Source organism: Chaetodon trifascialis, chromosome 13 (genome assembly GCF_039877785.1).
Source record: "Chaetodon trifascialis isolate fChaTrf1 chromosome 13, fChaTrf1.hap1, whole genome shotgun sequence".
Lineage (NCBI taxonomy): Eukaryota > Metazoa > Chordata > Actinopteri > Chaetodontiformes > Chaetodontidae > Chaetodon > Chaetodon trifascialis.
In genome coordinates this window covers 26,059,848-26,071,697 of record NC_092068.1, presented here as the reverse complement: position 1 = coordinate 26,071,697, position 11,850 = coordinate 26,059,848, and the positions used below count along the sequence as shown (strand labels likewise).

At 41.2% G+C, this 11,850-nt stretch overlaps 1 protein-coding gene across 1 annotated transcript; it reads left to right on the top strand.

The window, feature by feature from the left end:
* Positions 1 to 3,548: 3,548 nt before the first annotated feature.
* On the top strand, positions 3,549 to 11,026 carry LOC139341162 (high-affinity choline transporter 1-like). The gene is made up of 8 exons (XM_070977532.1): positions 3,549 to 3,732; positions 4,892 to 5,008; positions 6,463 to 6,618; positions 6,817 to 6,965; positions 7,077 to 7,220; positions 7,543 to 7,696; positions 10,024 to 10,241; positions 10,466 to 11,026. Exons 1-8 carry the CDS (start codon positions 3,549 to 3,551, stop codon positions 11,024 to 11,026), a joined length of 1,683 nt encoding a protein of 560 aa, XP_070833633.1.
* The last annotated feature ends 824 nt before the right edge of the window (positions 11,027 to 11,850 follow it).

Sequence of the window (11,850 nt, the reverse complement as noted above, 5' to 3'; positions counted from 1 at the left end):
CCCAAACCACCTCTTACCTCAACTGACTCCTTTCAACGTGAAGGAACAGTAGCTCTACTCTGAGCTCCCTCTGGATGTCTGAGTTCCTTCATCTATCTCTGGAGCTGAGCCAAGCCATCCTATGGAGAAAACTCTTTTCAGACTCTTGTATCCAAGATTGTTTCAGTCTTTCGGTCACTATTCAAATCTCATGCCCACAGGTAAGGATTGTCACAGCTGACTGTAAACTGCTCCAGCGCACAATGAAGGTCACAATCTGACAAAGCCTACAGAACTACATCATCTGTAACTGGTCCCAGTGGACCTCAGGGCATGTTGGACTGCTGCCTCCTTCAAGAGATATCTTCTTCTGCAGAGAAACACAGTACATCCAGTACTTCTCAGGCCTTTTATGGGGCACCTTTAAGTTTGTTGTTTGTGGTGTCTCTGTTATGTTGTAGTGATGCATTTCTTGAGTTTTTTTATTTACTTTTTTTTAAATATGTTTTAAAGAAATGTGCTCCTGAAGATTGCCCAAAATGTACCTTTTCTGGATTTAAATTCTGCAAAACTGACTTCCATTTCAATGACAGCAGTGTTGCCTCCTTCAGCTTTAGCGGCCACCATCTTTTTTCCCCCATCTACAACATCTTCTGCTGCTTCACCACTGTTAAAGAATCAACATACACATACACAAGTGGTCATAAAACATAACGGAAAATGCTTCCATAATGACCAACTATGCCCAATGTTGTCCTCATCAACCACAATAAAGATTTTAGTTTAACAGGGCAGACTCTTATTCTCAGTTTGTTTTAACCATTTGGAAACAGATATTCTGTATTAGCCTGTTCAACCTGACAGGTGCCTGCTGTGATATGGTTTGACCTGCTTTCTGTCACCACTGGGAAGACATTTAGCCAAAATAAAACAGGATTTCAAAAGAGAGAGGACATTTTACAGACCTTGAGGCAACATTTCAGATAAGAGAAACAGAATATAAAAACAATGGAAAGTTTCTCCTCTCTTTCCTGCTTGTCTTCCTCTCACATGCTCCCTTTTCTTCTTCTCAAATCTTTCATTGGACTGTTCAAGCTTTGAGTGGAAAGTTACAGAGTGGTGGATGGTCGACTGTTTTCAAAAATTATCCTTGTGTGCTAGCCCCTACATTTCACAGATAAAACAATGTGATGATACAGACACCTTCTGGCGTTTTAACAGAGCAACTTTTGGAGCAGTAGACAGGATTAACCTCACCAGCTGTTAGTTTTACTGACTTAATCAGATGTTTTTCTTATTTTGGATTCATATGTTGGTTGCTGTTCTGTGAGAATAGCATGAAATCCGAATTTATGTACAGAAAATGGAATTGCAACATTCTTGATATATCTCTTCATTCCTCCATCACCAACTGGTACACTGCTGCCACCGCCAAGGACAAGGGCAGACTGCAGCGTGTCATTCGGTCATCAGAGAAGGTGATTGGCTGCAATCTCCCATCTCTCCAGGACCTGTACACCTCCAGGACCCTGAGGCGTGCAGGAAAGATTGTGTCTGACCCGTCCCACCCTGGACATAAACTCTTTCAGACACTCCCCTCTGGCAGGAGGCTGCAGTCCATCAGGACCAAAACCTCACGCCACAAGAGCAGTTTTTTCCCCTCTGCTGTCAGTCTTATTAACAAGAACCCCCCCGACACTCTTCACAGTCAACCTCTGACTCTACTTGTCATTGACATTGCCATAACTCTATGCGTTACATTAACGCTCTGCTTGGACTTCCTTTCGAAAAAAACAGACTGTGCCTCTGTAAAAAAAAAAAACAAAAAAAAAAAAACTGACTTGTGTACATATATTTATATTGTTAGATTTTTTACTTACTGTTACAGTTTCTAATATTGTTATATATTTTACTTATTTTTATATTATTTACTTACTGTTATATTTTTTACTGTTCTGATAGCTTCTTTTTAATAGATGTGTCATGCACCAACCTCACCAAAGCAAATTCCTCCTATGTGTAAAACCGTACTTGGCAATAAAGCTTTTTCTGATTCTGATTCTGATTTACCAGCCTGGCTGACATGAAGACATGTGTTAGGCTGGCAAGCCACCAAATAACTGGACCCAGTAATGCAGACCCAGAGGCAAGACTTAAATGAATCAAACAATAATTTATTAACAAACGAGAAACAGAAAACACGCTCACCGAGTGGATACGAAATAAACAAAAGGCACACTCAAAAGGAGTGGAGAATAACAAACAAAAGACGCACTTGAACCGAGTGGATACAAACAAAAGGAGCTCAGACGAAGCGGGTATGAGGCACGTGTGGAAGCGGCAGGAGACACTGAAAAGAAAACACAGCACACGGTAAGTGGCTGGATCGTAGACAGAATAACAAAACACACTTTCTCTGAGAAGAAAAAGAACGAGAGACTTAGTACTTACAACCAGAAGACCGAACACACTCATGGGAGGACGAGAGAATAATCCGGCGACTGGGAGACGACTGCATGCTCTTTAAATACTCCAAACCATGAGGAAATGTGCTCCAGGTGAGCACCTGGAGGCGGAGCCAGCTGCAGGTACAGGGATGCCCAGCCGCGGGAACAAGGGTGACAGACAGACACACACATAGGGAAAAGGGAGAGTAGACACAAAAGGAGAGACAGGAAGGTAGGATCCTAACAACATGTTGATTGACAGTGACAGTGAATGATGAACACACAAGTTAAAAACTGTGCATCTTTGGTGGATAAATGGCCATTCAGTGGATGTTTTGGTGTCAGAGGTTGGTATCAGATCCTGATTGGTTGCGAGGAGTCAGTGGAGACAGGTGAGGGGGGTGGGGGGGGGGGGGGTGAATAGTGAGTACAAAAACCCTGCATCTACTGGTGATGAGGAGGGCCAGATAATACCTGCAGCCAAGGATTCCTGAATATCGATCTCCACCACATGTCTTCATGGGCGTGACTGGTGATAGAGACTCTTCCTTCCTTCTGTCTGAGAAAATCTTCATTGTTCATGTTATAACTGTAAAGAGTTTGAATTTCACTCTCATGACATGACTTGATTAAAAAGAACAGAGACACATGATTGTTGTTTATTTACACTGAAGAAAATCCAATTAAAGCTGCAGTAGGCAAAAAATTGTTGGATTCCTGTACATTAAAGCATTTGGTCTCAGCCTGCTCTCCATGGAAAGTATCATGAGACAACCTTTGTTGTGATGTGGTGTTATTTAAATACACTGAACTGAAATGAATTTTATGGTTAAATTCAAATTTATATGTCATAAAGCTGAAATTTTATTGTTTCTCCAGTTTTTAAAAACCAATGAAACATTAGGCAACATAAAAATGCAGGAAGGCCTCTGTCTGCTTGTCAAGTCACTGAGGCTGAAACCAGCTATTTTCACCAGAGGGCATCAACGTATCATCAAAGTAGAGGAGGTTTTTCTTTCCTGTCCATCAGGAATTTCATGGCTCCTTTCAAAAGCATTCAGCCAGTTAGTCGTTTACTCAGTCAGACGTCAGCAAGAGGAGAAGCCAGTCCACTAGTCCATCATGGCCGTCAACATCCCAGGAGTGATCGTCATGGTGTTTTTCTACCTGCTGGTCCTCGGGACCGGTATCTGGGCTTCTTTCAAGTCCAAAAGGGAACAGAAGAAAAGTGCAGCCACTGGAATGGATATGGCCCTGCTGGGAAACCGCAGCATTAGCTGGGTGGTGGGAGTCTTCACAATGACAGGTGAGGAGAGCACAGTTGACAGAACTAGGATGGAAACTGTGTCACTAGGAACTCCAAATAGTCATGATTGTGCCATTGGGAAGTTGTATAATTTGGATAAAAACACTGCACAGAATTCTTGCTCAAACAGTCCACAAAAGCCTCATGAAATGTAGGCTAGGAAATATTATAATTACAATTAGTCATTTGGCAGATGCTTTTATCCAAAGCGACGTACATATGAATTCACACCCCAATGGCACAGCATCGGCCGTTTTCTGAGGTTCAGTATCTTGGCCAAGAGTACTTTGGCATGTGGACTGCCGAGGCCAGGGATCGAACTAATATTAGAGTTTAATCAGTGGTTGTAAAGTATTATGAAGAATGTGCAAACAAGGATAGAGCTGATGTTGTTCAGTGTACTTATGCAGAGTTAAAAAAAACGAAATCGAAATAGAGATATTCAATTGTTTTATTTTCGTGTTATTCATTGTCTTTATTTTCATCCTCATGGATTATATTTACTATTATTATCAAGAGGTTTTTATTCTATTATTTTATTCTATGTCTTCTATGTGAAGCACTTGGTGCATGTGTTTTCCTTGTTGAAACTCACTTCACGCTCTTTTTAACGTTATGTTGTTGCTATTATTCAGTGGGTTTGCATTTCAAACTCATGTTTTTCATTCACCTTTTAAATGAGCATGGTTTGTGTTAATGTTGAATCTTATTGTTGGGAATGTTCTTGTCGACTTCCTGCTGTGGGTGGAGCTGCACCGGTGTGCAATTTCAATAAATGGCCAGGTCACTCTGGGGAGAGCTGCTCCTGCATGCCACGTGATTGAAGGCTGCGTGTCGTTTTTCCTCCATCTACTGCCACCATTTCTAGCCCTTTGGAAATGACATCTCCATCAGTTAAACCTCACAGTACCGCAACAAAGTGGTTTTTGCTGTTGCAGCTTCAGGCTGTGGCCAACACAGATAACACCCACAGTGAGGTCAAACGCTTTGGTTTGGTTTGACTAACAGAAGTGATAGTGTGGCATGATCATGCCATCATGAGACGATCCTTGTGAAAGTTTATTAATGATGATGAATTATCACCCAAACTTTTGTCTTCTGTCCAAATAGCTGCTGTCTGTCCACTCAGTGACTTGCTGTGTGTTCATCCATCCTGCAGCTACGTGGGTCGGAGGAGCCTTCATTGTTGGCACAGTTGAGATGGTGTACACGCCCTCCATGGGACTAACCTGGACAATCATGATGTTGATGGCATACAGCTCGTCTTTTATTATCGGTAAGAGCTCCAAATTACATCTGAGAGGATACTTAGGTCTGCATGTGTAATTAAAAAACATAGCCTGATAATCTCAAAAACAGGAATCACTGCACATTAGAAAGGATTAATAATGACCTGAGCTACCTCATGACTGAACATTAATGAAAAAAAAATCACATTAATGGGACGTGACGTGTTCCTGACTCCACAGTTTGCCAATTTTATTCACCTGTTCAAACAGTGAAGCTGCTTATTTGCAGAATATAATGAGACACTGTTGCTCAAAGGCTGAAGAGCTCCACTTTGGCTGCTATACCAAAAAGAAAATGAATCCTCACACCTTTGATCCAGATTTTAACCTAAAAAAAATTGTGCACTTTGCATTTGTAAAGGGATGTAAATGAGTGGAAGTGAGGAATTTTTTTCACAGATAGAGGGAAGATATCTGCAACTTAGCTGTGTCTAGTAAACATCAGCAAATTATTATTGCGACACATACTGAGCTCCAAAATCGATTGCATGTATCTCTCCATCACTATGGAGGATGAAATGTGCCACTTTCATAGCTGGTTCTGTACAGCAAGAGGGACAGGACACACACATAGACAGAGGAGGCAGCAGGATGATTTCATGATGGTCTTGCTCACACACAGGTATGGGTTGGCAGACAGGCAGGTACTGCAGGTCCAAACTGACAAGGGATGAACAAAATGGGCCGTTGAAATACCTGAAAGACTGGTGAGGAAAGTTGGAACTGATGAGAAGGTGGGCAGGGAAGGTCAGGTAACTGCAGGGCTGATGAGAGAAGTGGAAACAGGTGAGTAGATGGGTGGGGCGTTCAGGTGAAAGGAGGGAAAGTCCGGGGGCATCTCAGTGATCAACCCACAGGCAGGAATGATTTCCTGCGACGTTCAGTCTTGCGTTTTGGTGGGATGAGTCTCTCACTGAAAGTACTCCTGTGCCCAACCAGCACATCATGAAGTGGGTGTGAGACGTTGTCCAAGATAGTCCTTAGCTTAGTCAGCGTCTTCCTCTCTGACACCACCGTGAGAGAGTCACACTCCAGGGGTCACCGGTGCCTTGGTTCTCCTCAGGTCCACTACCAGTTCCTTAGTCTTTGCCGTGTTTAGTTGCAGATGGAAAGTTGTCCACAGCAGCCCTGTACTCATCCTCATCGCCCTTGCTGATACATCCAACTATCGCAGAGTCATCAAGGTTCTAATTGAAACCAGACATCTTATAATAAGCTTGGAAGGATTATATACATTATATACAAAGGAGTGTAAGAACTATTGTCTTAGAAAAAGCGGCTCAATTTCTTTACGAGCTATTTCAGAATACATAGGAATAAATATTACTGGGACCACTACAGGAAATTGCAGATGTACATTTAACATCCAGGAATTAACACTATAGATACCTCTGCTGATCGGTTGAATCTGTGTTTAATCCCTGTCCTTTTTTAAATCAAGCTGGCTTGGTGTTTGCCAAGCCATTGAGAGAAAGAAACTGCACGACGATGCTGGACCCTTTCCATATCAAGTATGGAAAAGTCCTAACAGCTGGACTGAGCCTGGCTTCACTTATTATGGATGTGGTCTGGGTGCCCGCAACACTACTTGGTTTAGGTACAGTATATATGAATACACTTTATATACATTTATTGCATATGTGTAAATCTGTATTTACACTTCCTCTATCAGTTCAACAATTAATGTATACATGGATGTAAATTCCTTCCTTCACAGCATCGACATTACTAACTATAAATAATATGAACACAAAGACATGGTCACAAAATGTCCCTGATCGAATGCGTTTGACAGGAGGAACCATGAGTGTGGTCCTGGATTTGCCCTTTGCTATGTGCACGTGGATCTCTGCGGCAGTCACCATTATCTACACGCTGCTGGGAGGCCTCTACTCTGTGGCCTACACAGATGTTATACAGCTTGTCCTCATATTTGTCAGCTTGGTGAGTTTGGCTTTTTGTTCGAAGGAACTTACACAAGACACCAAGCTCTCCAAAGGATGCTTTTTAAAGTTGTGTGTGTGTTTATCATTTACATTTTATTTGTCTCTGCAGTGGCTCTGTGTTCCCTTTGTTATGATGAGTCCTTCCACCATGGACATTAGCCAGACACTGATGAACAACACCTTACACGCTCCCTGGATTGGTCAACCAGAGCTGAAAAAGACCTGGATCATGATTGATAACTTCTTATTCTTTGTAAGGAAGCAGCAATACAGCCGACAGCAAACATAGTTCAGTCTAGTTTTGATGGATATCTTCAGAATGATGATAAAAAACATAAAGATTTAAATAATAGACTGTTTTTCATTGTAATTTAAGAATCAGAATGGCTGGCGATTATCTGAAACAGCATGTCAAGGTTAACTATCTGATGACTGTACTGTTAAGTTGAAGAGACGATCTCTTTCATTTGAATGAATGCTTCAGTGATAATAGCAGGCAGACATTTTGCCACATTTACCTGATGTGGACGCCACATGCATGATTAAATTAATCAACTGTCTGTTTTCCACTTCAGGCTCTGGGATCTCTGGGATACCAGTGTCTCCATCAGAGGACCTTGTCAGCTTCTTCCACAAAAGCAGCCAAGCTCACATGCTTTGTTGCAGCTATCATCTATATTACTTTTGGGATACCTCTTATACTGCTGGGGGCAGCATCTGCATCCACAGGTATTAACAGCTTCTACATACTCTCAAGCATCAGCAATAATTAACATATCAATAATTGGTAATTATAATAAAAAATTAAGAAATGCCCCAGGTTATTTGTCATCTGTAGTAATTCAGTAACATCAAGTTCAGCTGCTTAAACCTTAAGATGCAGAAAAAATGGTTAGAAACACCCACATCGACATAAAACCTGGTCACATGGAGATTTATGTTAATTTATTGACCAATATTGAAGACATCCAAATGATGAAATAACACTTATGGAATTATGTAGTTCACCAAAAAAAGTGTAATCTAGGGAATAGATTTTCCATTTAGATTCTTCAAAGTAGCTTTTCACTCTATTGGCATTATCTTAACAAGCTTCATGAGGTCCTCCTCTGGAACGCTTTTCCAACAGTCTTGAAGGTGTTCCCACATATCCTGAGTACTTTTAGTTGCTTTTCCTTCACTCTGTAATGGAACTCATCCCATACCATCTCAACTGGGTTTGGGTCAGGTGATTGTGGAGACTGTGATTGTGATTGTGGAGGTCATCTGATACTCTATCACTCTCCTGCTTGAACAGGTTGCCCTTTCATAGACTGGAGGACTGTTCTGGGTTATTGTCCTGCTGAAAAACAGATGATAAGCCCACACAGCATGAGACAGATGGGATGACATTTTGCTGCAAAATGCTGTGGCAGCTGTGCTGGTTTAGTGGTCCTTGAATTCTAAAGTTTGGTTTCATGAGCAATGCGTCCCCACACCATCGCACTTACTCCTCCATGCTTGGAGGACATGCTGTTCCCATCCACTCACCTTTTCATTGCCCAAGTAGTTCTCTTCTTGTTATTGGTCTCCCTCTTTCGTGGTTTTCTTGCAGCAATTTGATCATGAAGACAGTCCCTTTCAAACAGTTAATGTTGAGATGTGTCTGCTACTTGAACTCTGTGAAGCATTTATGTGCACACTAATCTGAGGTGCCATTCATTGACAATTTCTGAAACTGGAAACCAACAAACTTGTCTCATGCAGCAGAGGGAACTTATGGTGGTTCTTATGAGAGCCAGTTTCCATTTGATATATTTTTTTTTTCTAATTGTGTTTGAAGATACTGTTCTGAAATTGTGCTGACTGACCGACCTTTGTATCTTAAAGTATTGATAGACTGTCCTTCCTCTTTACTAAGTTGGCTGCTTCTTAACAAAAAATGGATTAAGGCACGAGTCAATTCTGAATATTTACTGTGTACCAACACTACACTGACACAACGCAACTGATAGTCTCAAATGCATTAAGAGGAAAATAAATTCCATTCATTAACCTTTGAAAATCACACCTGTGAACTGAAAATTATTCCAGAGAATCACCTCATGAAGTTGGACTGCCAATCATGTGCAAGGTTTGCACTTAATTACTTACACCATAATCTCACATGTTCTTGCAATGTTTTGATGTCTAATCTTAATCTACAATGTGGAAAATGGTAAAAATAAAGAAAAAATGTTTGGGAACAGGAAGGTGTGTCCAAACTTTCAACCAATGCTGTTAGACTCAAAATGTTGAATTTTGTTGTGTTTGCATAAGGCTAACAGAGAAGTTATAGTTTCTACATGGTCAAAATCAGCACCACCATATAAGATAATATCATCTGCATAAAGGTCAACCTGATGCATGACAGATGAAACACTGTGTTAAATGTAAATAGGAGAGGGCCCAAAATGAATCCCTGTGGCCATAATTATGAGTGTGAGTCCCAACCCTAATGTGCTAATATCTGTCTGCTGAATAGCTTTTAAACCAGCTGCAGGCAGTCTTCCCTCAGATAATAATAATGCCAAGAGTCTGCAGCCATGTAAGACATGCCATCCATAGGCACAGTGCTGCTTATGGAAAAAAAGAGTTACAAGTTCACATTGACAATGCTGACATGCTGATGTTCAGCAGGTAATGTTTCCTATATTCAACACCTTAGTGTTAGCATGTTGACATTTCACAACACCACTTAAAAAAAAAAAAAAAAAATGGATCATGGTATTTGTGTTATGTTCATGTTTGCTTCCCTTATTGATCAATCATATTATTGATCATCATATTCTTGGATTCCATGTATGAGTGGAGACCCAGTTATTAAGGGTAGCTTATACATTAATGGCAATTTTGTGAAAGGTGATTTGAATGATAGACCTTGGTAAAAATGTCAACTTGGCCCACTGTGCTCCTTATATCTTATCACACAGTGCTTTGTTCACACCTTAGTATAAATATTAAGCCCATCTTAAAATCAGTCAGACAGGTAATGGGAGCATTTTTCAGTCTTTCCTTCTTTTGTGTCCATGCCTCAGACTGGAACCAGACTACCTATGGTTCTCCATCTCCATATGAACGTGGGGAAGCAGCTCTCGTTCTGCCCATTGCCCTGCAGCACCTCACTCCACCCTTCATCTCCATTATTGGTATTGGATGTGTGGCTGCTGCCGTGATGTCATCAGCTGACTCTGCTTTGCTTTCTGCTGCTTCTGTCTTCACTGCTAACATCTACAAGAGCATCCTGAGACCTCAGGTGAGACAATGTACTTGTTAGTCAAACTGCTGTTTGCTATTGTGAAGGTTGATGTTTATTTTGAAAGAAAGGCAATGGAGTGCAGGAAAGTATCAATGGTATAAAGTGGCATGATGGAGAAACAAAGTAAGAGGAAGAGTGAAGAAGACTAGAGAGAGGTATCTGAAAGCAGGATTGTCTCAGTCTGTTAACCTCTTCTTCTTCCTCTCTTATCTTTTCTTCAGGCATCAGACAGAGAGAGTCAGTGGGTGATCCGTGCTTCTGTGGTGGTCGCAGGCTTGGTAGCTACATCACTAACCAGCATGAAAACCAGCATCATACTGTTTTGGTTCCTTAGTGCTGAAATGGCCTACATCATCATCTTCCCTCAACTGGTCTGTGTCCTCTTCTTCAACATCTCCAATGGTTACGGGGCTATTATGGGCTGCCTGGTGGGGGTTGTATTAAGACTGCTCAGTGGAGACCCATCTCTAGGGTTAGCACCAGTCATACACTTCCCAGGATGCACTCTTGAGGATGGGGTTTATGTCCAGTACTCTCCAGTTAGGACCATCTCCATGCTGTCTGCCATTGCTGCCATCTTGTCGTTCTCCTACCTGGCTTCTGTGCTCTTCAACAAAGGCATGCTTTCTGAGAAGTGGGATGTGTTCAAAGTGAAAGCCCACCAATCAACACAACCACTGACACCAACAGATGCTGCCACAGGACAGAATGAGAATGAGACCTTGAACAGAAACGACTCTGAGATCGAGGCATCAGAGCCAATGATGAGCACAAAATGTTAGTGTTCCTGTGTGTACAGTAGAATATGTTGTCTCAAATTATAATAAAGACCAGTAAATGTTAGTGCATTGCTCAAAGTTCAACACACAAAGTTCTATATTCAAAATATAAATGTAGTTCTGAAAAGGTCTCAAAAACACTAAATACACAAGATACAATACATATGCACAATACATTTCCATTTTCTATACCGCGTATCCCTTTCGGGGTTGCGGGGGGTGCTGGAGCCTATCCCAGCCATCAACGTGCAAGAGGCGGGGTACACCCTGGACCGGTCGCCAGTCGATCGCAGTATGCACAATACAATAAAAGAGTAAACTTTGACTTGTTTGCATGTTCGTTTGCATTCAGGTTTCCTGTTTTTCTGATTGTGGTTTTATGAGGTAATTCTTTGTTTTTTTTGTATTGGGTTTTTTGGTTGCAGTACTGCACTTGACCAATGTGACAAAGTTGGTATTACAAATTAAAAATTAAGAATACGTTCTCAGATCAGTGTTTTGTCAATCAATGTTAGTTGTTATGGTGTTGTGGTGTCATGAAAAATATTCAAGAGTTACATTCAGAACATATTTTATTATCTAAAGGGGGATTTGAACCAAAAGTGTGATCTTTGATATTTAGTCATTGTTTTATTCAAACCATAGGTCTCTATGCACATTGTGAGACATATACTCAGAGATTTGTGGGATTTCAATAGGCAATTGAAGCCAACCAGCCCTCGATTTATCCATCCATCCATCCATCCATCCATCCATCCATCCATCCATTTGTTCTTCCATCTATTGTTACATTCATCCATTCACCCATTCATTGTGGCAGCAGGCCA

Bases quoted from the DNA above. Each gene is read 5' to 3' on its own strand.
- LOC139341162 (XM_070977532.1), top strand. From the start codon at position 3,549: ATGGCCGTCAACATCCCAGGAGTGATCGTCATGGTGTTTTTCTACCTG. The intron at 3,733-4,891 runs GTGAGGAGAGCA...TCCATCCTGCAG, and splicing joins GGGAGTCTTCACAATGACAG to CTACGTGGGTCGGAGGAGCC. The intron at 7,221-7,542 runs GTAAGGAAGCAG...TTTCCACTTCAG, and splicing joins TTGATAACTTCTTATTCTTT to GCTCTGGGATCTCTGGGATA.